The sequence below is a fragment of the Lissotriton vulgaris genome, chromosome 6 (genome assembly GCF_964263255.1).
Source record: "Lissotriton vulgaris chromosome 6, aLisVul1.2, whole genome shotgun sequence".
NCBI lineage: Eukaryota > Metazoa > Chordata > Amphibia > Caudata > Salamandridae > Lissotriton > Lissotriton vulgaris.
The window spans coordinates 930,785,899-930,811,371 of record NC_141694.1 but is presented as its reverse complement, the minus strand read 5'-3'; the positions used below and the strand labels follow the sequence as shown (position 1 = coordinate 930,811,371).

The window sequence follows — 25,473 nt, the reverse complement described above, 5'->3', positions numbered from 1 at the left end:
GCGCCGGTGGGCCGGCAGGACGGGGATGTGGAAATAAGCGTCGTGCAAGTCCAACGCTACCATCCAGTCTCCTGGGTCCAGGGCAGCTAAGATCTGAGCCAGTGTCAGCATTTTGAACTTCTCCTTCCGGAGGAAGCCATTGACGTTCCGTAGATCCAAGATAGGGCGTAGGCCCCCTTTGCCCTTCTTGGGTACCAGAAAGTAGTGGGACTAGCAACCAAACCCTACTTCTGGCCCAGGAACGCGCTCGATGGCCCCCTTGGCCAAGAGGGCCGTAACTTCCTCCTGCAGAAGCCGCATATGATCCCTCGATACGCGGTGGTATTGCGGTGGCATGGCTTGAGGGGTCGTCTCGAAGGGGAGGGAGTAGCCCCTTCGGACGATTTGTAGCACCCACCTGTTCGATGTGACAGTGCGCCAGTGGGAGTGGTGATGGCGAACCCTGCCCCCCACTGGCGTCACATGGGCCTGAAAGCACGGACTAGGAGGGTTTTGAGGCGGATGCTGCGGGGGAAGGTGTGGACTGGCCTCGCCGTTGTCCTCGACCGCCTCCACGGCAATTTCCACGGCCGCCACCGCGTTGTATGTTAGTCTGCAGTGCGTGGCTGGCAGCACGTGTGCGGGCACCCCTTCCTTGGCCACGAAAGGAGCAAAAGGCACCCGTTTGCTGGCGCGGGCCGAGAGGCCCAAGAACTAGGCTGTAGCCCTGGAGTCCTTAAAGCGCTCAAGCGCATGGTCTGCCTTGTCGCCAAAGAGGCGACGGCCATCAAACGGCATGTCCATTAGGGAATACTGGACATCCGCTGAAAAGTTGGCGGACCTCAACCAGGTGGGCGACGAATCGCCACTGTCGTTGCCATCGCTCTGCCCAGTGAGTCGGTGGTATCCAGCCCACACCGGATGGAGAAACGTGCCGCATCTCGACCCTCCGCAAGGGCTTGGGCGAGTTTAGCCTTAACCTCCGCCGGGCATTGTGGCATCACGTACGCGACCGCGTCCCACAGGGAGTGAGTGTAACGGCCCAAGAGGCATGCGGTGTTGGAAGACCGCAGTCCCAAACTAAGGGAGGAGAATATTTTCTTTCCGTAATTCTCATACCTCTTGGATTCCCGATCAGGCGGAGCCGACGGGAATGCGGTCTGGGAATTAGAGGCCTTGATGACCAGGTTCTCAGGGGTGGGGTGGGTGGACAGGAAACAAGGGTCGACCGGAGCCGGGCGGTGGCGTCTGGCCACGTTCCTATCTACAGGCTGACCTGTAGCGGGCCTGGACCAAGTGCCCAAAAGAACGTCAGTTAAGGCCTGATTAAACGGCAGCAGAGGCTCGGTTTAGCTTGACTGCGGTTTAAGGACCTCAGTGAGGAGATTAGTCCTCACGGCCGCGACGGGGAGCTCAAGGCCCAAGGCCTTGGCTGCCCGTGTCAACACCACACTGAAGGTTGCCCCCTCCTCTGTAGCCACGCTAGGAGGCGAGACAAAACCAGTGTCTGGCGAGGTGTCCAGACCACTGGCATCCCCAAGTCCACCTGTCCAGTCCTCCTGGGACTGACACTCACGTGTCAGAGGGTCCTCAGACTCCTCCCAATACTCCTCCTCATTACCCATCTCCTGGTACTCAGGGTTGACAAATGATGGGGCCGGTTCATTGAAGTAGAACTCCCCCAGCGGCGTCGCTCCGGCGCCGGAACCGGGTCGAGGGAGGTATTGGGGACGGCGCCGCCCGAGGACGGCGCCGGAGGTGACACCTGTGGAACCGGCGCCGGTGAGGTCGTCAGGTCGACTGGCGATGATCCGGATCCGGAAGCGGATCCAGTGGGGCCCTGTGGAGACGGGTCCGAAGGCGCCGGCGGCGTCGGGGCCGAAGCACCCCCCGGCGTCGGGGCCGAAGCACCCGACCCGCTAGGACCCCCAGATGGGTCCGCTGGGCCCGAAGGTGCCGCTGAACCCACCGGAGGAGTGAGGGACCTCATGGCCATGAGGAAGCGCTCGATCTCCTCCGGCGTTGCTTGCTGCCCAGGGACAGAAGGATATGGGCCAGGTCGCGACGCCCGCGACTCCGAAGGAGCCTCATGGGCGGTGTCACCCGAACCCCCGGCCGCATCGCGCAAGCGTCGGGGGGAGTCGGAAGAGCGATGACGTCTCTTCAACTTCTTGTGCTTACCTGACGACGACTTCGAACCTGAGGAGTGATGTCGACTCCCAGAGCTGTGATGGCTCCGCCCCCGCGACCGGTCCCTCGACCTCCGTCCGGACGGGACCTCTCACGGCGTGGGGCCGACTGCCGGAGCTCGAGCCGCTTGCGGGACCGCTCCCGCCTAGCTTTCGAGGTTAAGGCCCGACAGTCGGAGCAGGCCTTGTCGTCGTGATCGACGCCGAGACAGTGGAGGCACCGACGGTGAGGGTCGGCGACCGACATCAGTTGGTCGCAGTCCTCACAAGGCTTGAAACCTGGCATCCCTATCGGCACTGATCGGAGTCGAAGACTCTGAGAATGATCAAAAAGATCTCAAAAAAGTTTAGTCAAAAAGTGACTAAGGTACCACTTTTTCCGGATCTGCGCTGCTGGCGCGAAAAAAAGAAAAACTGACGTCAGCACGCGGAGGCGGCGTCTAAGTACTCCGACAACGTCATCACGGCGCCCACGACACCGACGATGGATTCGGAGCCGCAGACGACGCCTACTGACGCCCAATGGTACTGCTACGCAAAAATTTCCGGATCCAGTCTGACGCCTGGGGATATTCTAAGGTAAGGAATCTATCACTAACGTGTCTCTTTCAGATCCAGAATTCTGCTGCCAGATTGCTCTGTAGGGCCCCAAAACCTCCAGCATCTCTGGACACTTACGTGATCTCCATTGGCTCAGGGTGGAGAACCGTATTAGGTTCAAAGCCCTGAGCTACATGTTTAAAATAAAAGCAGGTACTGCACCTAAATATCTCCAAGCATTAGTGCGTCCTTACGTACCAAACCGTCAACTAAGAACTGAAACCTCCGGAAATTTCTGCTTACCCAGGGTTAAGCTTTCCAGAATGGGAGGGAGATCTTTTTCCTACCTAGGCCCGTACATCTGGAATACGCTCCCTACCTCCATTCGTAAAGAAACCAATTACAAACGCTTCCGGAAAAACCTTAAAACATGGTTGTTTGATCAATAACTTCTGCTGAAGGTCATGTGTCACTCTTAGTCTCCGTCCTGGCGCCGGGAAACCCTTTTTGGGTAGCTGAGCGCATTACACAATTAATAATAATAATAATAATAATAATGCCTCAAATTTCTAAAGAAGCACAACAAACGGTAGTAACCGCATTAGTCATGTCTAAACTGGACTACTGAAACAGTCTCTACCTCCAGTTACAAGAAGGCTTAATGAACAAATTACAGATTCTTGAAAACGCAGCTGCCAGACTCCTTACTGGAACACCTAAATATGCATCTATTACAGGATAAATCAAGAAGCTACACTGGCTGCCTATGAGGAAGCATACCAAGTTTAAGGCCTTGTGCCTGGTCTTCAAGGCACTGCATGGAACAGGACCAGAATTCCTAAAACAACACTTCCGATGGTACTCGCCTAAAAGAACACTCCGATCCTCAGATGCCAAATTGGTGGTTACACCCTGGACGAAAAAATTCAAATGGGGCGGCAGAAGTTTTATCGCTAATGCAGCCATAGCTTGGAACTCCCTCCCTCCGCATCTAAGACACATGACCAACTTGATGCCAATCAGGAAGGCCTTAAAAACATGGCTTTTCAGCAATTAGGTTGCGTTTATAATCAATTCCCGTCTTCCGTCAGTAGGCCCTTCACCATAGCGTCAGGACGCCTCTTTTGGTAGCAGCGGCGCTTTACAAATGCAATTAACATTAATATTAACATTAACATAGTATCGCTCTTTGCAGATGATGCCCTGGTGTACCTGAATCAACCGAAACACTCTCTCCCAGTGCTAGTCCATGCATTGGGAAAATTTGAAGAAGCATCAGGCCTCCAAATTAGTAAGTCCAGATCCGAACTATTACTGATAGCCGCAACGAGGAGACTTATGGCATCCCAGCTTTCGGGAATAGAACTCCGCTGGGAGATAGAGAGTGTTCGGTATATAGGTGTATTGATCACCAGAGAAAAAGACCGTTTCTATGAATTAAATATGGGGAGAGTCGTAAAGGGACTACAAGGAAGCGTTCAGTTCTGGAACATGCTGAAACTGTCCCTTATGGGTAAAGTTGCCCTGATCAAGGTGGTGGTCCTCCCTAGATGCCTCTACATTATGCAGGGGTCCTTCTATGAAATACCACGTAAAGTGTTAAAGGAATTGGATGCCTTGCTGATAAGGCTGCTGTGGAACGGGAAGCATAGCAGAGTATTATTTATTTTATTTATTTATTTATTATAGAGTTTTGTATAGCGCGAACAAGACCCGTGGGTATCAGAGCGCTTCACAGTATGAGGTCGGTTATATTTCACATAGGTAGTAACACTTTTAAAATAGTCCATAAATGAGGTAGATACTTGTGTGAAATACTGAGGTAGAACCTTATATGCCATTGTGGGTTGGGAGTATATACAAATTTAAATAGCATGGGCGTCTACATTAAGAGTTAGCTTAGTAAATAGGATATATAGCATATGGGTCACTCGTTGAATAACTATGAGGTAGGTAGTTATAATACATATCTGAGGTAGATTAGGTAAATATGCGTATACATAATAGTAGGATGTACTAGGAGGATACAACCTATGTGTATAAGTATCAGCAATAGGTAATAGTAAGGATACAGCTAGGTCTCGGGAGAGACTCCTGATCCGAGTCAGTGTTCTGCATTATCTTTGGTCAAGTCAGCATCTTTCCCTTATAGTCACGTTGATGCTGTGAATTAGGATGAACAATAGTTCCAGTCAGTGGTCATCAGCCTCCACTATGTAGGTATGTACTCATCAAGATGCTTTTCACTTCCCTCTTAAATGTTCCTGTATTCCGAATTTTCCTAATGTTTGGAGGTAATGAGTTCCAGATTCTGGGGGCTGCGCCCGAGAATGCTCGATCGTACGTTTTTTTCTTCCGGAAAGAGGCTGGTCGCAGCAGCAGCTCCTTGGCACTCCTGGCTGGTCTCTTTCCCCCTGATATCTCAATTTTCCCTGCTAGGTAACTGGGGGTGTTGTAGTGGAGCGCTTTATGGGTGATACATGCTATTTTTAATTGAATTCTTGCTTCATATGGTAGCCAGTTTAGTGCTTTCAGGTGGGGAGAAATATGATCAAATTTCCTCGATCCAGTGATAAGTCTTGCCGCTGCGTTGAGACATGCTTTTAGCGGTGCTGTGGACAATTTTGGTAGACCGGCCAAGGTGGAGCACCCATATTCAATTCTTGAAACAACTAAAGATTGGACTGCCAGTTTAAGATCCGCCTCTGATATGTATGGTTTCAGTTTCCTCAAGTAGTTCAGGTGGAAACGCGCATTTCTAGCCATTGACTTAATGTGGGCTTGCATGTCGAGGTTCTCATCTAAAGTGATTCCTAGCGATTTCGCTGAGTTGACTAGGGTTGGGGTGCAGTTTAGCGCAGTCACCAGCTTGGTCCATTCCTTCATTTCTGTGTGGTTTCTTGGTGGTGCGATTAATAGGAACTCAGTTTTGCTCGCATTTAGCTTCAGATGATTGGTTGTTAGCCATTCCAATGTCATTTTTAATGTCTCATTCATTCAGTCAATGTCTTCCAAGGACACGATCTTTATGTATATTTGCGTGTCATCCGCGTACATGTGATAGGATATCTGTGAATTACAGAGGATTTCTGTAAGAGGTTCAACATACAAGTTAAATAGATCTGGGGATAAAGTCGATCCTTGAGGGACTCCGATAGAGTTAGGGCATGGTGGTGAGAGTGCTTGGTTGACCAGGAATCTTTGTGTTCGGTTATGCAGGAATGATTCAAACCATTTCAACACATTTCCAGATATTCCCATCCTCTCTTGCAGCCTGGTCAGTAATGCTTCATGATTTACAGTGTCAAACGCGGAAGATAAGTCCAGGAGAATCAGTAGGCATGCTTGGTTTTGATCTAGGGCATGTAGGGCGTCGTCAACGATATGGAGGATCGCTGTTTCTGTACTATGACCTGCTCTGAAACCTGATTGGTAATCGTCCAGCAGGGAAAAGTTGGTAATGTGTTGACTCAGTTGGCCTTGCACGCATTTCTCAATTAGTTTGGCGAGTAGAGGGATGTTGGTCACTGGACGGAAATTATTCGGATCTGTTGCATCCGCTGTCGGGTTTTTGATTATGGGTACGACTTGTCCTGTTTTCAGGCACTCCGGGAGGATCCCTTGTGTTAGAGATGCATTTATAATTTTGGTACCACAACATGTCTGATTTATTTTAGGCATTTCGCCGGTAGCGGGTCTTGATAGTGGTTGTTAGGTTTGATATCAGAGAGCGTTTTGGCGACGGTATTCTGGTCATATACATCGAAGGAGTCCCAATGTGCCTTATTTTTGGCCTCCTTACAGTTTGTTTTCAGGCTGGTATCTTTTGTCGGTACTGGTTGAGAGGGTAGGTTATCTGCAGCGCTCTTGAGCTCTCTCTCTCGAGGGTTTTGGCCTTCTCTGTGAAAAATGATGAGAATTCTTCGCAGTCAAGTAGTATATTTGTGTTCTCTTGAGCAGATTTTGCTAGTTTATTTGATTGTTGCTTTAAGATTTCGAATAGTTTCTTCGGTCTGTTTTTGGCATTATCAAGTTCTGATCTTATAAATTCTTTTTTGGAGTTGATGACCTTTTTGTTATATTGGTTCCTGATATTCCTGAGGGCTTTCAACTCTGGAGACGATGGGTGTTGTCTCCATTTTCTTTCGGCCATTCTCAGTTTTCGCCTTTCTTCGTTTAGCAGTCCATTAAACCATGGATTTTTTATCTTCTCTGTGGTTCTTTTCAATTTTAGCGGCATGGTGTTATTGATAATTTTCTCTATTGACGTAGTGTAGTGGTCTGTTAGATCATTTACCTTCTGCAAGTTGCTGGGTGGCTGTAGGTCTCTCTCACAGCATTCTACTAGTAACTCAATATTCTTCTCTTTAGTCTCTCGAATCCATCTTTTGTGCCTGGTGGGTTGAGAGGTCTTGCTTTTTTTCAAAGTGGGAATCACAAATGTTATGGCATGATGGTCAGACCAGTCACACGGGTCTATTGAGAGGATTGATGTGCCTTCATTTCTAGATATAATCCAGTCTAACGTTGCACCTTTCACATGTGTAGGTTGCGTGCATACTTGTGTGAGGTTTTGTTCCAGGAGGAAGCCCTTGAGCGCGTTGATCAGTCTGTCATTGCAGTCATCCCAGTGTAGATTGAGATCGCCAAAGAAAATGTTATTGCCGTCAGGGTTAGAGTTGGCCGTTATGATCTCCATTAACTGAATCTGGCGTTTTCTCCTGGTGGGTGGTAAAGCGCGTGTAAGTTGCATCTTTGGTTGTCTGTTGATCTTATATTAAGACCTAGGTATTCGCACGATTCTATAGGGTCGGAATGCAATTGGTTGATCTCAATATCCGATCGGTAGATGCAGGCCAGACCTCCTCCTATCTTTTTCGGTCTGTCCAGCCTTATAATGTTGTACCGAGGTGGTACTAAGAGATCCATGTATGGAGATGATGATTCCGAGAGCCATGTTTCTGTAAGAATAGCTAAATCAATTTCCTTGTTGATGATGAGATCTGCTATATCTGATGCATGTTTGGTTGCAGAACGGATGTTGAGTAGAAGGCATTCCATAGGTTTCCCTGAGATTCTGGAGTTCGGGTCATTCACTTCGGCAGTTAGCTTAATTTGTTGTAGATTATTAAGGCCGGCTTTTCTTTCATTCCGTCTGATTGATCTATTGGGATCGATCAGTACGGTATTGATTATCTCCCCTCTCTTGCAGTTAGGTTGTTCATATGATCGGAGCAGGGCAAGGGTCTCCTTCTTCGACCATGCGTTTGTCCTTGCTGGTCTATTGTGCCTGTTTGATAGAGGCATGGCCGTCTCGTTGCTGTTTCTGTTTGCGTAGTGAACCAGATTTTGGATGTGCGAGATCTTGGATTGAGTGATTACCGTCATTTCCAGTATTTTTTCCGTTGCTTGTCGAGTATTACGTATGTCTTGCGCCAGGTTGCCAATTAGATTCTGGATCTTTTTGATGTCTTTCTGGTTTTGAAGAGATCTCTTAGGGGTGAGAAGCCTTTCTGTCCAAGATTTGCATTTAGCTTTCTTATGTTTCTGAACAGATCTTTTGTCCGCAGCCCCTTTCTTTTTATCTTTGGTAAGATTGTCAATGTCTGTGGTATGAGTTGTGTTGTCTGCATTTTGTGATGTAGGATTTGCCTTTGTGGGTGAGGTTCTCTCTTTCTCTTGTGTGGTAACAGAACGAGGTAGGGGGTCGTCGATGATGTCTTCTACTTTATCAACTTCCTGGTTATCGTTGACGAGTTCATTCGCAGGAGATGTCTGCGTTAAGTGTTGTGGCTCATGTTTAGGGGGTGGCGTTTTTTCCTCCCTTAGGGATAGGTCTTGCTCGTTAATTATATGTCTTGTAAACTTTTTAGGTCTTTCTGACTTCTTCTCGGATGTTGTCTCTCTAATCACTACTCTGTCTCCTATTCTTGTGGTTTGCTCCCGATGTTCTTCATTTCTTAGATCGATTCTGTCTTCTGGTGGGGTCTGGTTTAGTTGATATCTTGAACCTTCTGATGACGTCTCTTCATTCGAGAGCGGCAACGGTTCTTGTCTTTGGGGTTGGTTCTTTATTCTTTTCGCATATCTTGAGGGCCTCTCTTTCCTTTCTGTCTCGTTTTCAGATGTTGGCACTACTAATTCTATATCCATATTATCTCCTACCCTTGTGGCTTGGATCTGTTGTCCTCCGATTTGATTGCCATCTCTGTGGATAGTATTGTAATTATCAGAGGTGCCTTCTTGTGTGGCCTGGTGTTGTTGACATCTTGTGCCCTCAAGAGCTTCCTTTAAGGACGGAAATATCTTGTCGAATTTGTTTAGCTCGCTGTCGGCTGCTTGAACCAGCACTATTCCGGTTTTATATATGGTGATGCATAGTTCCGCTTTGCATGTTTTTGACGGTGCGATCATCATTTTTGTTCCATGTGGGATATTTTTTACAGCCTTAGTGTTAAGCAGTCTTGTAAAGGCATTGCGCCATTTAGCTGTTTTATTCGTGAAGAATATCAGATCGTTCATAACAGTGCCTCTATCTATGCTAAGGTAGGGGTCAGATATCAGCGTGTCTGGGTTGCTTCTCAGGAAGTTATGTTTGTATTTTTTTGCTGCATTTTTGGATAGGTTAGTTGGATATTTTATGGTCTGGGCATTCCGGCCATTAGACTCTATATAACTTCCATCCATGTTGGTTCCTCTTCGTTTGTCTTGTGTAGGCTATTCTCTAAAGGCTACGTGAATTCCTTCCAGTTGGTGTTGTATTTCTCTTACCTACGTTACTAGGAGCAGTATTTGTCGTTGCGTTTCCTATTGAGACACGCGTATTCCATAAGTAGACTAATATTGGTGTACTAGTAGTAGGTAGTCATGGTGATTGTGATATTCCATCATAAATTCCAGTTGTATATTATTTCCATTAGTTTGCTCCATATACCTTGGAGTATGCTCTTAGCATATTGTGTTAAGCAATAGGCTACATTCCAAGATGTCTGCCGTACTTGGGTGCTCTTCCGAGTCCTACACCCTATCTTACTTTCTTTAGAAGCATTAGAAGTGATGAAACTGCGGTGGGTAAAAGGGGGACTAGAGATCCCTGATCTAGAACTATATTACCTGGCATCACAGTTGCAGCTCGCAATACAGTGAGTGGCTGGATACAGACCCCTCCTGACAGAGAACCCTACCCGCAGGCACCAATGGAAGACAGCAACTGGGGGCCTTGTTAATGAAAGGGTGAGGAATACAAAAACGTACCCTCCGCTGATACAATTAACTGCTTAAATGTGGGATAAAGCAGTAAGAACAGTCCTAAAGGGAGCACCCTATGTGCCAGATGCAGATGTCTGGAACATCCCGCAGTTTGCCCACGTAGCACAGACAATGTCAGTGGAGAAATGGAAAGAGGTAGGCTGCCTAATGCTGACAGACTTTTACCCGGAGGAGAGGTCCATAACCTACCAGGAAGCAATGGAAGTATTTTCGTTGGGTGCAGCCGAATTCTTGCAGTATGCAAAGATGGAAGCTACGGCCCGATACCTATGGCCAACGTTCCCTGAAGCCCCTGAACACTCACAAACGCTGACCACGATGATTACAATGGCAGGGGGAAGGAAATTTGTAACACACCTCTAAGGAGCATTAAGCGAGGACAAATAACGTAAACCACTTAAGATAGTAGATAGATGGCAAAATGCCAGTGAAGAGCCATTGATGCCTGAGGACTGGACCAAAATACACGAGGAAGTCCGTAAAGTTTCAATAAGCGCCAGATTTATGCAGCTACAATACAATATTGTGCATATGACTTACCTCTCCCCTAAACGACTTCACATCATAAACGCTACGCAAGACCCAAGATGCCCCAGGTGTCTACACCAGGAGGCGGACTTTATACATATGATTTGGTACTGTCCCATAATACAGAACTACTGGACGAAAATTATGGAATAGCTTAACAGGCTGACATGGTGGGAAGTATTGATGGAAATAAGGAGATGTCTTCTTGGCCTCATACCCAGGAACCCTAAACGTAAAACTAGTAGGCGCTTCTTGATATTTAGCCTTGCTGTAGCCAAGCAGCGGATAGCTATACATTGGATATCCCCAACGGGCCCAGCAATAGATAAGTGGAGGGCTGATCTCAAGGAGTGGACAACGGCAGAGGAAGAGCACATGAGAAAAACTAGGAGGGATGAGAAACTACCAGAGGTGCTCCAGGCTTGGGGGTTGATGATTCAAGAAGTAGTAGGTGTAACCCTCCCATACACAACAAGACGCAAGTCAGGAGAAGAGGCAGGACCCAAAGGACACCCAGAGGGCGAACGAACAAACTAGAAGCACCCAAATAGAGGCCGAATGACAGGGTTGGAATTTGAGCTGTAACAGAAAAAAGACTATCAAGAAGACAACCACTGTACCTAATCGAATAGTAGTTAGATGAAGCTGGTGAGAGGGTTGTGGGGGAGGGGGAGGGGGAAGGAAGGGATGGGAGTTGGTAATGGGGAGTTTGGAAACATGATCTCTGCAGCCAAAGGCCAAAATGCTTGAATCAGCTGTAAATAAGTGATAAAACGAACATTATGCTGTAATATGTGTTACGATATAATGCCTAACTTGCTGAAGATTGTAAAGGCAGCAATGTTTTGATTCAAGAAAATAATAAAGAAATGTAATTGCTGAAAATCATTACTTCTTGCTATTCTGAAAGGTGCAGCACAAGATGTTGAAGCACCGAAGTGCTATGCATACATTAAGTGAAAGGGTGGGTACTTCCTATAACTAAAAGCTGATAGTCAACTTAACCAATCAGATGTCTTTCATGTATGCCATAACTCTTGCAAATCCTCTCGCGAGTGGTCACGAGATAGTGAAATGTAAACAAATGACAATTTCTTGCAAAAAACACTCAAAGGATTGTCATTTTTTTTAAAAACAATTTTTATTGATACAGAAACAAACAATGGGCATTTCAGAAGACATTCAGTGCATGATCAATAGGGCAAAATAAAAAAGGAGAATCAAAATAGATACAGCAGAGCATTTCAAAGAGGAAATAGCAGTACAGTTGTAGCAGCGCTTTAGTGCCTCCACCCCGCTCCCAGGACCTCCTACCCCCTCCCTCCTCTAATAAGAGTCAGTATCACTATTCAATTGAGGCGGTTCGCAGATGCACCCTCTATACTCATTCCATGCTCCCCAAATCTTGGCCCATTTCCGCAGACATTTCCGATTCAGATACACCGCCTTTTCGGCAACCATCGCTTAGTCCAAATCAGCACACCAGTCCCTGAGCGTCGGTACCAAGGGGGAACCCCAAGCTTTAGCCACATTTTGTTTAGCATACATAATGCCGAGCGTGGCCCAGTCTTGTAGGGGGTGGCTAAGATCATTAGGCTCCCAAATATTCAGTAAACAGCAACGCGGTTCGGGGACCAATGAGACCTTAACAACTTGTGATATAGTTCGCAAAACCTTGGACCAAAAACAGGCAATCAGGGGGAAATCCCAAATGATATGGAAGAAGGTCCCTTCCTCCCCACAGCTTCCCAGACAATACTGATGTGCAATTCTCCCTATCCTGTGTAATGTGACCCTAGTATAGTAGACTCAATGTAAAACTTTCAGTTGTATCAGTCTGAGCCGTGACGGCACAGCAACCTCCCGAGGAGAGGAGAGTGCGGCCTGCCAGTCCGACTCATCAAATTCGCCTACCTCCGCAGTCCAGGCAGCTCTAAGTCTCACAGTAGGGTCAGGCATATTGTTGACCAGCTTACGTTAAACCAGCGAGGTCGCCTTTTTGAGCATATGCTCCGTAAGCAATCTATCTTCTAAAGGAGTGGATTCGGGTAGCTCTTCATCCGGTGGAATCACCGATTTGAGAGCATGGCTAACCTGCAAATAGCGGAAACGTTCCGTATGCACCAAGTCAAATTGATCAATTAGTTGGTCAAAAGTAAGAACGGCACCCCGCCTCCAGAGGTCTCCAACCGTCGATATGCCTATCAAGTCCCAGGCCTCAAATCCCTTACTGTTACAGAGCCGGCCGAGGCGTCACGACGACCAAAGCGGCGTCATCTGCGTGATCTTGTCTTTACATTTAAGGCGAGCAGAGGCCAGATACCACAACCTCACTGTATGTGCCGTGGGGCCCAGCAGGGCCGCCGCACCCTTGGGGTCATAAAGCGCAGCCATCACTCCTCCGCCCCCTAAGTCATACCTATCCGCTTTATACGCTGGCTCAGTCTGTGGAGCATGGAGCCAATAGTTTATGGTCTTTAATTGGGCTGCCCAATAGAACAATTGGATATCTGGAAGTGCTATGCCTCCATCAAACCATCCCCGAACCAACTTCTGCCGGGAAATGCGCGCCGGTTTGTCCCCCCACAGGGGACCTGAGATCAGTGCGTTTATGGACGTAAAGTATTTTGGAGGCACAAGAAACGGTGTATTTTCAAGGATATACAATAGTCGTGGTAGGGTCATCATTTTAAATAACGCGGCTTTCCCTAATAGAGTCAGTGGTAGGGTGTGCCAATCCCTCACATCCGTGCGGAATCGCTCAAGTGGAGGCGATAAATTGCAGTGAAAGAAGGCCTTTTGATTAGGTGTTACCCACACCCCTAGATATATAAAGGGTTCATCAGTGATCACCAGTGGGCAGTCATCGGGGAGCCGCGGCGGGGGTCCCTTAAGGACAAACAAAACCGACTTGGACCAGTTGATTGTGTATCCCGAGGCCCTTCCAGAAATCTCACAGATGTTAAGAAGAATTATGATTGACCGCCGAGGAAGAGTCAAGTAAAGAAGGATATCGTCAGCATATAATGATATGCGGTCCTCCCAGGATTCGGTCCAGCTAACACCTTTAATCATGGGATCCCATGGTATCCACGCTGCCAGTGGCTCTAGGATCAGTGCGAAAAGCAAGGGCGACAAGGGGCATCTCTGACGCGTGCCACGACCAAGTCGAAAGTCCCTGGAGATATGGCCATTAGCTACAACATGCGCGAGAGGTCTTGTATACAATAACTGCACCCAAGCACAAAACTTGGGGCCAAAGCCAAGGTGCCGAAGTACCACAAAAAGATAAGGCCATTCGACCATGTCAAAGGCCATTCTGGCATCTAATGAAAGGATCACCACCGGGTCTGAGAGACTAGGTATTTGCGCCATTACTGCGTGGACCCGTCTCAAATTGAGTGCAGTGTTCCTGTGTGGCATAAAGCCGGATGGGTCCGGGTGGATAAGCGTCTCTAAGTGCGGGGTCAGCCGTGCAGCTATCATTTTGGCCAATATTTTCGCCTCCGCATTTAACAATGAAATCGGACGATATGATGTACATTCGTCCGGAGGCTTGCCAGGTTTTGGTATGGCTATTATCGTAGCTGTCCGCTGATCCCTAGGCAATTCCTTCTTAGCCAAGCTGTCCTCAAACATTCGCAACAGATGTGGAACCGTGAGATCAGAGACGCGCTTCTAGAGTTCTATGGGGACTCCATTCGGTCCTAGGGCTTTACCTGACTGCAAGGATAGTCTGCGCCTCCTCAGATGGCATCTGGGAGGTGGGAGTGTAAACTGCCTCATAATAGTTTGCTAAAGTGTCTACTTTGTCCGTGGGGGTGGTGACTACCTTACCGTCGGCATCGCGAAGCTGTGCTATCGTCCTTTGGGCCTTGTCCTTCTTTTCCAGCCAAGCCAAAAGTCTCCCTGCCTTATCTTTAACCTCGTAGATAGTGTATTGCGTCCGCATGAGCCGCTGCCTGACCTGTATCCACTGGTATTCAGTAAATTCATTATGTTTGAGGCGCAACTGGTGCGCGGCATCCTCAGTAGGGTCTTGATCATGTCTGGACTGTAACACTTATAGATCATTCTCAAGCACCCGGAGGTCCTCTTGTACAGTTCGCTTGTGACCCGTTATTGAAGCTATTGCCTGGCCCCTTAGCACCGTTTTATATGCCTCCCACAGGACCCCCATTGAGTCAACAGAATCTGTATTTTCTTGGAAGTAGCATTTCGTAGCCCTGACCAGCTCTTTTCTAATTTGTGGAATTTGTAAATAATTAGGGGAAATCGGGAAAATGCGCCTCCGGGCTTTCACATAGGAGGAGTATACCATGGAGACCGGGGCGTGATCTGAGATACCTCTCGGGCCTATCGCTGCCTCCGTTAATTGGGTTAAAATATCAGCAGAGACGAAAAAATAATCGATGCGTGAGAGACTAATGTGTACCCCCGAATAGAAGGAATATCCACGATCCCCAAGATGTTTAAACCTCCATCCATCCATAAGACCAAGGGCCTCCACATAGCCAGAACAATCTCTAGGGGTAGAGGGGGTAGAGGGGGTAAAGGGGTAGGTAAGGCAGCCCCCCACTCATACAGTATTCAAACAGTTAGAGCCTCACCTACATGTAACAGCATCCACATAGAAGACCAACAAGAAAGGGGCTATTTATCATTAATATCCCCAGGAATTTGTCCAATAACATAAATCCTTAGGTCAAGATGCGTACTAATTGTAAAATAACACAGGACCACATGCACTCCACCACAAAAAAATGTGTGAAGAATAGAGAGAGTACCTCACGGTAGAGCAACCCGAGGGGGTTCCCGGTTAGTAATTACCGGTATACCCACTTCTCATCATTGGCCACTCTCTCTATGTGAAAAGACAAACGTGCACTAGAAAAGAATAAGTAGTGCGGACATGAGAATAGTAGTGAAAAACACAAATAGTGACAAACGTATCAACACTGACACACACCTGTAGTGTTCAGAAACAAATGAAAAAAAACCCTAACCAAACACACAGAAAAATGATGATGTGTAGTAGGGTTTAGCTTGCTTTACCGTTTTATTCTGACGCAGAAACCCCACTTGTTAAAAATGGTTATTTATATACCATAGTGATTTTTGTCCTCAAGCCGACATGTTTCATCGCTCCAAGTTTTAGCGATTTCATCAGGGCATAAGAGGGGTGAACTATTCTCAGTATTTTCACACAAATATGGACCTTGAGGGTGCTACGTCAGCACATACCAGCACCACTCATTAGGGCACCATGTCAGGCATACACGTGTCCCACAATGTGACCGGAACTGGTCGCAGTCACTGATGCCGAATCCCTCCGGCGCTTCCGATGATCCACATAGCCAGCCAGCCGAGACTTATTCGACCCCGACATCCTACCAGGATGACGGTCAAGTCCATCGTTAACAACCGCATTAAAATCACCTCCTAGTATGAGCTCACCCTCTGGCAGCATCAGCAGAAAAGCACTGAGGGCGGGAAAAGCAACTGCATGAAGGGCAGGTGGAATGTAAACTGACACCACATTGAACCTCTTCCCCTCCCACAGGCAGGACATGGCTGCAAACTGCCCTTGTGTATCCTTCCATACCTGCTGTACTTTCAAAGGAAGCGTTTACGTAGCAATATGCCCACCCCCCTGGAGCCAGTAGAAAATTCAGAGTGCACTGCCATCGCATATCCCCATCGGTCCAAAGCTTTGCATGTCGACCCCACCAAATGCGTCTCCTGGAGCAATACCAATGCCGCAGCTGCACGGCATACATATTTTAATACCAACCCTCTCTTAATTTTATCCCCCAAACCGTGCACGTTCCAAGTAGCCAAAGTCAAAGGGGACACCGGGGCCATGGCCGGGGCGCTAGCGTCCGCTATCCTGCCACCCAATTACTCGTTTGCCATCACATTCAAAACCTTCTCGGAAGCCCATCACTGTATCACGCATCTGCACATTTAGAACCTTGAATTGCAGCCCATAACCAAAACCTAAAACAAAATTTAACAAGCCCTCCCCCCCTCCGACACTGTAATCTGAATTCACACATTATCACAGCAATCAATATCACTAGTTTTCCTTGCCTCAAAATCCCCCCTCCAACTCCCCTCCACCCCCACCCTGATCCCCTGCCTGGGGACCTCGAACTGCCCACCCCCCAACATGGCAGAGTGCCTGTATATTCCCCACCCATGCTGAACACACGGAGGTGAAGTGATCCCTCCCGACCCGTGGCACTCACATTGACTTTAGTAAAACATCTCTTAGCATTTTTAAGACACAGCCCTTAGAACAATATCTTAACATGTATAAAAAGATAAACCCGTAAATTTGACCTGTTACATTGCCGGAACACTGGGCCCAGGCACCCCCAGAACTCTGCTCCCCCCGTCAGAGAGTGCCCGCCCCCCCCAACACCTCCCCCCGCCCGTTACTTGTGAATGTCACCAGGAGTCGACCCCATGGGTGGTGCCAAATGTCACTCATTCCTGTTCGTCCAGTCGACTGGCTTCCATCCCGGTCTCGGTCACAGAGCCGCCGGGCTCCCCACCTCCTCTCCGATCCGCCCTGTCGTGGCAGGTACCTTTCATATCGCCGACCTTCGTCCACCCCTCCAGCCACTCCCAAGTTGCATCTGGAGAGTCAAAAAACCACGGTTTACCGTTCCATTCCACTCTAAATTTGGCCGGGAAGAGCATAGCATATTTCATTTCCCTGCTGCAGAGTTCCTGCTTCACGGCCTGGAAGCTGCGCCTCTGTGCCTGGACCCACGCCGTAAAGTCAGGAAAGAAGGAGACCTCATAGTTGTCAATCTTCAGCGGGGGACCCGCTCTGGATGCCTGTAGAATATTGTCTCTATCTCGAAAATTGAAAACTCTTGCAATCAGGGGTCTAGGCGGAGCCCCTGACTTAGGGCGACCGCCCGGCACTCTATGGGCTCGTTCAATGGAGAAATAAGCGGAGAGTGCCTTAGGCTTCAAATGTTTCGTGATCAGCTCCTCCACAAAGAGGTCCGCCGATGGTCCTTCCGTTTTTTCCGGAACCCCAAAGATTTGTATGTTATTCCGGCTGGCCCTCCCTTAATAGTCATCCAGCTGTTGCGCCATGCGAGTCTGTTCCTTTTCCATATCACGCAACATTGTTTCATATTGTACCGTTTTAGCTCCATTTGTGATTTGCACCCACAAGTAAAGATGGATTTTGATGAAATAGCTCAAATGACAAAGAACCAAGCAGATGTAAAAGGCTATACAGCTGAGGAAGCGGAGAACATTTATACTCTCATTAAGGAAACCAGAGATCTAAAAACCAAACCAGGCACTACGGCACAATTGATTAAACAGTTACAATACACTTTGCGAAAAGAAATAAATCAAAGGCTACATGCCACTACTCTGATACAGTACCATAGGGTTAAACGCATTCCTAGGGGTCTGCGAATATCATTAAGACCAATGCTTTTCAAATTTAGTAAACCATTTTTAGCAAGATGGTTTGCAATACTGAACAAATGTTCATTGGACTTAGTACTTCTTATAATTGAAGAATTGTCTAATGTTTTGAAGGAGCTAGAGGGAGAGATTAATGACATGAAAACCGAATTATCCACACGTATGTCTGCCGAGGATATGGACAAAACTTTGAAAGAAATTAATGACAAATTAGATGAACATACTAAGGAGGTTCATGAAAGGAAACTGCGGAAATTTAAGCGTGACACCTTAGATTATAAGTTGGATGAGGTGTACAGCTGGGCTGACAATTATGCACAAAGAAGGGTTTTTAGGAAGCCAACTGAAAACACCTCCGAGGAAAGTTTGGCCACAGACCAAGACACTTTACCTACACGTCCCCCAGTAGAGGCTTCAGTATCAGGTGCATGCGCAGAAAACACGACAAGCAATCAGAGTAGGCAGCCTTTTTTAGAAGGGGGCCACAGTTCCAACCATCCTCCAGACGAACAGGCACAACACATAGCAAGCAAAACAAACGGACAAGGAGGGGACAAGCCAAAAAAACAAGATACAAGACGAAACCCGAAGAGGAACTGATTATGAACATTTCAGACACTGTACTAACCTCCACACAAATCGCAGTTTTGAATAAGGGTATGTCATTTGTACCAACCTACCAAAGTAATGAATTTGAGACTGAAGTCTCTTTTTTCAAGTTCATGAGGAAGTTGAGGTTAAGATGGTTCTTTCATCAAATAAACGCAGAGAACCCTGAACCTAAGGCAGATACTACAGGAACGAAAGTGTTTAAACCAAAAAGCACATTCATGTCACCAATGACGCATAAAGCGTTAGACCTTTTTGAAACACTGGTAAAAAAAGATTTTGCAGACATAAAACACCAGAGAAAAATGAGCAGGAATTTGACTAGACAGGAAACTTTGGCACTTAATGAATTGGCGTCTAATGAGGCAGTGACCATCGTTTCAGCAGACAAAGGTGGAGCACTAGTTGTGCTCAACTCCGCCTATTACCACCAAAAGGTAGATCAGCATGTGAAAGACACCAACACCTACATACAGTTAGAGTCGGACCCTACCATAGAATTCCAGAGGATTTTATCTGACATTCTGAAAAAAGCCATCGAGTTGGGTAGGATTGATGAACAAACAAGCAGATACCTGACTACAGAATATCCCAATAGGCCATATATATATATGTTGCCTAAGATGCATAAAGATCCGAACGACCCACCATTCCGACCCATCGTGGCGGGATGTGGGTCATTACATGAACCACTAGGGAAATACCTAGATCATTTTATGCAGCCATTGGTACAACAGTGGTCAACTTTTGTACAAGACACTACGGATTGTTTACGGAAATTAAAGAATGTAACAATTTGTGAGAATGAGGAACTGTGGCTGTGCACGGTTGATGTTTCAGCCCTGTACACCTCGATTCCACATGTGGAAGGTCTAGAGGCAGCAGAGTGGATGCTATTGAGACATGATTATGAGGAGAGTCATAACATCTTTCTTCTTGAACTACTCCAATTCTGTTTGTATCATGGGTATTTTCAATGGCAGGACTGTTTTTTTCTACAGAAGATGGGCACCTCTATGGGGTTTACCGGGGCACCCACTTATGCGAATATGTTCATGTCTAGATTCGAAGAGCAGCATATATTGCAGAAAGAAATATGGCAAACTCATCTGGCATTATACCTGAGGTATATCGATGATATACTGGTAGTGTGGAAAGGGTCAGAAGAAATGTTAAGAAAACAACTTTATGAGTTGAATAATTGTCATGCCTTCATCAAATTTACATATGCCATCAGTGCAGAAAAGATAAGTTATCTCGATATCATGATTGCGAGAGAAGGGAACACACTTGAGACAAGCGTTTTTAAAAAGACAACAGACAGAAATAATGCGTTACATTTTGACAGTTTCCATTCAGAATCATTAAAAAGACATTTGCCATTGTCACAATTTATCAGGGCAAGGAGGATCTGTTCAAATGAAGAACAAGGGTTGGAGACCATCATGAGAATGCGTGGAGAATACAAAGTACGGGGGTACCCAGACTCAGTTTTAGATCAAGCAGAGAACAGAGCAAGAGTTATGCCAAGATCATCTTTGTTGGAAAAGAGAGCAAGGAGTGAAAGTAGAAGGGAAGTTTATGTATTGAAATTTTCTACAGCCGCAGCGGCTATAAAAAAATGCATAAGGAAACGATGGGAAATAATTGAACAAGAACCTGACTTTCAACAGGTATTTCTAGATAAACCCTTATTTGCTCACTCCAGATCAAAGAATATTAAAGAGGTATTGAAAGGTCGTAGGTATGAAATGACAGATTTGGGCCAAAAAGGGATGATGAAATGTCAGAATTGTGGCCATTGTGGCAATGTACTGGTAGGCAATTCATTTGCCCACCCTCAAACAGGTAAAAACATCATTTTGAGACACACGTCGGACTGTAATTCAAGTGTTGTAATATATGCAATAAAATGTCCATGTGGGCTTGTATATGTTGGACGCACTACAAGGAAGGTGAAGGTTCGAATGACCGAACATAAAAGTATGATTCGAACAAAAAATATGAAATCATGTTTGGCTGTACACTGGCATGAAAGAGGGCATACGATACCGCAATTTAAATTTACTGTGTTAGAAAGACTGGTGGATAAACCACATGTTGACACAGTTAGACTGTTGGCACAAAGAGAGACTTATTGGATAAAGTCCCTTAGGACGCTGACCCCCTATGGTCTTAATGACAAGATTGAAATGATGTGCTTCTTGTAATTATTGTTGAAATATATGTGACTGGTATATGTATCTGATTTTAATGTCAACATCGTATAATGAGTGTCATTGATATTTATGCTCACAAAACCTCACGGAGAACGTTATGTTTTTTAGAACCGTTTTTTATTGTTTTCTTATTATAATATAGCACGCGCTAATATTAGTTGTATTTTCATTTTTCATTTTCCATTTCCCGTTTCACGAGGAGGATAAGTGTCCCAGTGTCCCGTTTTCGCGAATAGTATACTCGCGCCCGCCATTTTGGATGAGGCTCAATGTAAACAGGAGTCCGTTTTTCATTTCTCTTACATCTTGACGTCATATACCGGCATTTTGCAAACGAGGTAGTCGAACGATAGAGCGGCATAGTGAAAGCCGAGGGGAAGGTGTACGGAGTGTTAGCGATAGTTTGAGTAAGGTAAGATTGCTCACAACGATCTCGGATAATCCTATGTTGTAATGCAATATATCGTAGCACTAAGGGAGTTTTTTCTTCCTTTGTAGTTCAGACACCGAGATATACTAGAGGAAAACAGTTGCTCGACAGTGTGAAAAAGATTGAGTAAGTAGCGGTTTCAATTACGTTTAGGCAGCAGACATTCCACCACCAATTAGGTGAGCTAAGAGGTGTTTTTCTATGTCGTTTTCAGAATTAAGAGACAACGAATTTTGACATTTGTCGGCGTTATTGTGGTTATTGTAGGTAAGAGTGCACTGACACAGTTATTGGTATTATGTTCAGATTCATCACTGGGTTGTTTTTGGCAGTATTTGGTGCGTTTTTTCATAAGCTTGTAGGCAGTTATAGTTGCAGTTCACACTTGGGTGGTTACTTGGTTTATAAGGTAACAAGCGACCTTTTGTGAATTTTTGCGAGCATGAAGTTTAATCACACAACGGACATGTTTTTGACCCTTGGAGATCTTCTGGTTCCTGTATATCACATAAGTAACAGCAACAGTTTAGTTGTAAATGTAAATAGTACAAGTTGTTTTTAGTAGATATATGACAGATTTTTTGTTATTCATAGTGCATTCCCCTGACGAAGGTGCATACCGAAATGCATTGGGATATGTCTACATTTGTTTAATGATGGAGAGTTGTTTGAAGAATTCAAAATAACACATCTTCTGATGATAAAGAAGAATAAAAACTACTTTGAAGAAAAGAAACAAGACCACCACCTTTGATGAGAGTTTATTATGATTTCACTTTGTGATTTGTATATGCTGGGTTACATTAGCAGTCTGATTCATAAGACTGCGGATATATTTTTGTTTTGATTGTGTGGCGAAATATAAGGCTGAAAATCTAATATGTTTAGTTTGGATTATAAATGTATGCAAAAAAACACAAAAGTAATCACGTACTAGTGAATTAGTGAATAGTGCTCCCCAAAACACAGGTTTCTGTGAATTTTCCTTTTCCAAGTCAGACACTTGTCGTTGCAGTTCAGAGGTATCCTCCTGTAGCGCCGCTGTTACCACTTTAAGCTCCTTCACTTTTTCATTCATTTGTTTAAAGTCTGCGCGAAGCAAGGAGACCTCAGTTGTGACAGAGTCCATTGACGTGCGCATACCTCACATGGCCGCCATTACGTAGTGAAGCGTTGGATCCTTGGTCGGGGTAGGTGACGCTTCTGCGTCCTATTTGTTTGTTCTCGGCGAGTCGCCTTTGTCACCTCCTTTGGTCCAGGCGAATTTGGCCAACTGCGCCTGATGGGTGCTTCTGGAACCTCTGTCCCCCGTAGCCATCTTCTTCGTTGGCATAGAAAGTTAGCTATGGGCACGTGCACCAGTATTTACCTAGGCCTGCTGTGATATCCTTCAGGTCTTCAAGATCAGTAGCATGCGCTCCGGGCTGTTCAAGGCTTTCAAGAGCCCGACCGCGCCTACCAGCAGCCAGCTGTGCCTGGGGATGCGCCAACAATATCCGGCAGCTTGTGCCGATATCCGTCCACACTGGCGCTACAGATCAGGCCGCCTAACCTACTCCGGTGACCGGTCAACACAATGTCACTGGCCTAGATGCGTGAGAGAGTTCCCATAAAGCGCTTTCATCTAAAAAAGGAAAGACCAGAAATTCCCCTCAATAAGCAGCCCCAGCGTGTAGGGGGAGGGGGTGAGGGGGCATAGAACGCGAACATCAATTGTCCCCTCGCCGCTATACCTTGGCACATCCGCCCCAGGAGCGTGTCTCCAGTCCTTGCTTCAATCGCGGAGAGTGCCTGCAAGCCCCTTCAATGCTGCGTCATGGAGCAGATGAGGCGCCCATCTCGGTATTACGAGGCAGTACCCCGGTGACGGCACGTGAGAACAACAGGTCGCCCAGGGCTCCACAGGACTGCAGGGAGGTGGGGGGAGGAAGAGGGCATATCCATACTTCAGTGTCAGCAACAGAGCGCCCCCAGGTCTGCTCCTCCACTATTCCAGGCACACTCCAGGGAGTCCCGCAACAAGGCACAAATCACCATCAGGCCACAAATAAGGCCTGGCCAGCACTGCCACTCCAATCCTGTAGCCGGACGGTTATAATGTCTGCAGTGGGGCTCTGCACCTGCAGTTCCCCCACGGAGCACGTCCGCGTCCCGCAGCCCAAGCAGGTAAGGATCAGCAGTCAGTGGGGGGGGGGGGGGGGGGGGGGGGGAGTGAGAGAGGGCCCGCAACACCCCAGCTCTGGGCACACACAGCGTTCCCCTCAGTGTCTGTCAGCAACAGGCCCCGAAGCCGGGGCCTAAATTTACAACGTTTCACGGGGCCGGCCCCTCCGTACCTTTAAGCTGCTCCGCAATGGAATGCGGGATCTGTCCCTCGCCGTTCCTCGGCGTCACCCCTCCGCATCCAGCAAGCCAGACCGTCGTGAACAGACAGTTGGAGGAAACAAGTGGCTCCGTCCGCTGCCTACTCCGGTGCCGCCATTTTGTGGGGTCCGGCCTCAGGGCTCTCCGGTTCTCACACTGAGCACCTCCACACCCCTCAGTCCAGTCAGGTAAGGATCGTCCGTCAGCGGGAGGGGGAGGGAGGGGGGCCCGCAACACTCCGGCCCGAGCACACTCAACGTTCCCCACTGTGTCAGCCAGCAACAGGCCTCGAAGCCGGGGTCTAAATTTACGACGTTTCCCGGGGCCGGCCCCCCGCACCTTTGAGCTGCACCGCAATGTAATGCGGGATCTGTCCTCCCCCGATCCCCGATCTCACCCCTCCGCAGGGCCGGCGAGAACAGGTAGTTGGAGGAGACAAGGGGGGGTCCCGTGCGGCGCCGGCCGCACCTTCAATCACTGCCTACTCCGGCGCCGCCATTTTGCGGGGTCCAGCCTCAGGGCTCTCCGGGAGTCCGATCTCCGTCTCTCGGGGGTCACAGCCCCGCAAACCCCTCGCCGGAGTACCTTAGGGGTGTCAGGCTTCCAGGCTCGCCGTTTCCACACAGATTTACCTGGATCCGTGGGCTGTGCCTTCAACTGAAGCCACGGGTCGATCAAAGTACACTCAGGCTGCGGCCATTGCTCTCGGCCGCAAGCCACGCCCCCAACAGTGAGGATTGTCATTTTTAAACAAATTTACAAAACCTGCAGGCTCAGACTACAAGCCACTCTTTCACACGTAATGCAACTTTATAAAAAGTGACACTCTCGCAAGCCTTTCGCAAGCCTACTCAGAGTTTCTGCAGGGGCTTGCTATTGTGTGAAGAACTCTCGCAGGAGGCTTGCAAGATCACAAAAGAAAAAACCCGACCAATTCTGTACGCAAAACAACTGAAAGGATACTCATTATTAGTCACTTTTAGATAAGCTCTAGGATCAGATTTAATTAAAAGGTAGTCTTTCACACTTAATAAAACTTTAAGACATTATGGTGCTCTTGTGCCTCTCCTGAGCATAGGAAGGAAAGCCCACTCCGCAGGGGACTTCTATTGGTTGAACCATTCTCATGGAAAGTGTGCGTGATAACAAAACATAAAAATATAGCAAATCTAAATATGAATATTCAAGGAGTTTTTTTTCAGTAACCTAGGTTGAAGAGTTTTTGGCTTTAAGTTTATTTAAACAACAGTGTTTTACAAGAAATATATATATTTTTGATTTTCAATGCTCTAGCAAGACACCTGTGAAAAGTATATAAAGATTTTTTTTAATTGAATGGAAACATTATAACTTAATATCACTCAAAAATATTTTTCATGAACTACAGAAAGTTTTAATTTAAAAAAGTTATTTTTAGAATGATATTTCTGTTTATAGTAAACGACATATATTTTAAAAGAATTATGTTACAGTTAGGTGTGGTAATAATTTATAAGTTTAAGTGCAAACATTAGAAATTCAAGAGTAAAAATGTAAGATTAAAGTTATGTTATAGTTAGGTCTAGTAATGATATGTTACATTTTATAAAATAAAAGCTCAAGAAATTTATTGAAAAAAACAAAAACTGAAACGTCACTATTTTTAGTCTGGCAATACTATCTTACTTTCCGTTAAAAGAAAACCTCTGAAATTCACACAAAAAACCAAAGGTTCAAGTGATGTTATAGTTGTTGAGAGCGGTTTTACCATATGTAGATTTTAAAAAGTTCTAGAAATCCACTAAAAAAACATGGATTAAAGTTTGTGAGCCGCACTTCACCCTGCCTCTTATTTTTGCATGGGTGATCATGCCTAGCTGGACCTTGCCTCTTGATAGACCTGGAA

General features: G+C 46.6%; 2 protein-coding genes across 2 annotated transcripts in view; one reads left to right on the top strand and one right to left on the bottom strand.

Moving 5' to 3' along the window:
• Positions 1-25,473, bottom strand: part of DZANK1 (double zinc ribbon and ankyrin repeat domains 1) — a 1,079,146-nt gene that overhangs the window by 373,690 nt on the left and 679,983 nt on the right. The window lies entirely within an intron of this gene.
• LOC147708221 (uncharacterized) overlaps positions 18,626-25,473 on the top strand; it is a 44,836-nt gene continuing 37,988 nt past the window's right edge. Inside the window, exon 1 of the mRNA XM_086925105.1 lies at positions 18,626-19,121. Within this exon, the coding sequence (XP_086781231.1) occupies positions 18,626-19,121 (496 nt within the window). The remainder of the gene's footprint in view (positions 19,122-25,473) is intronic.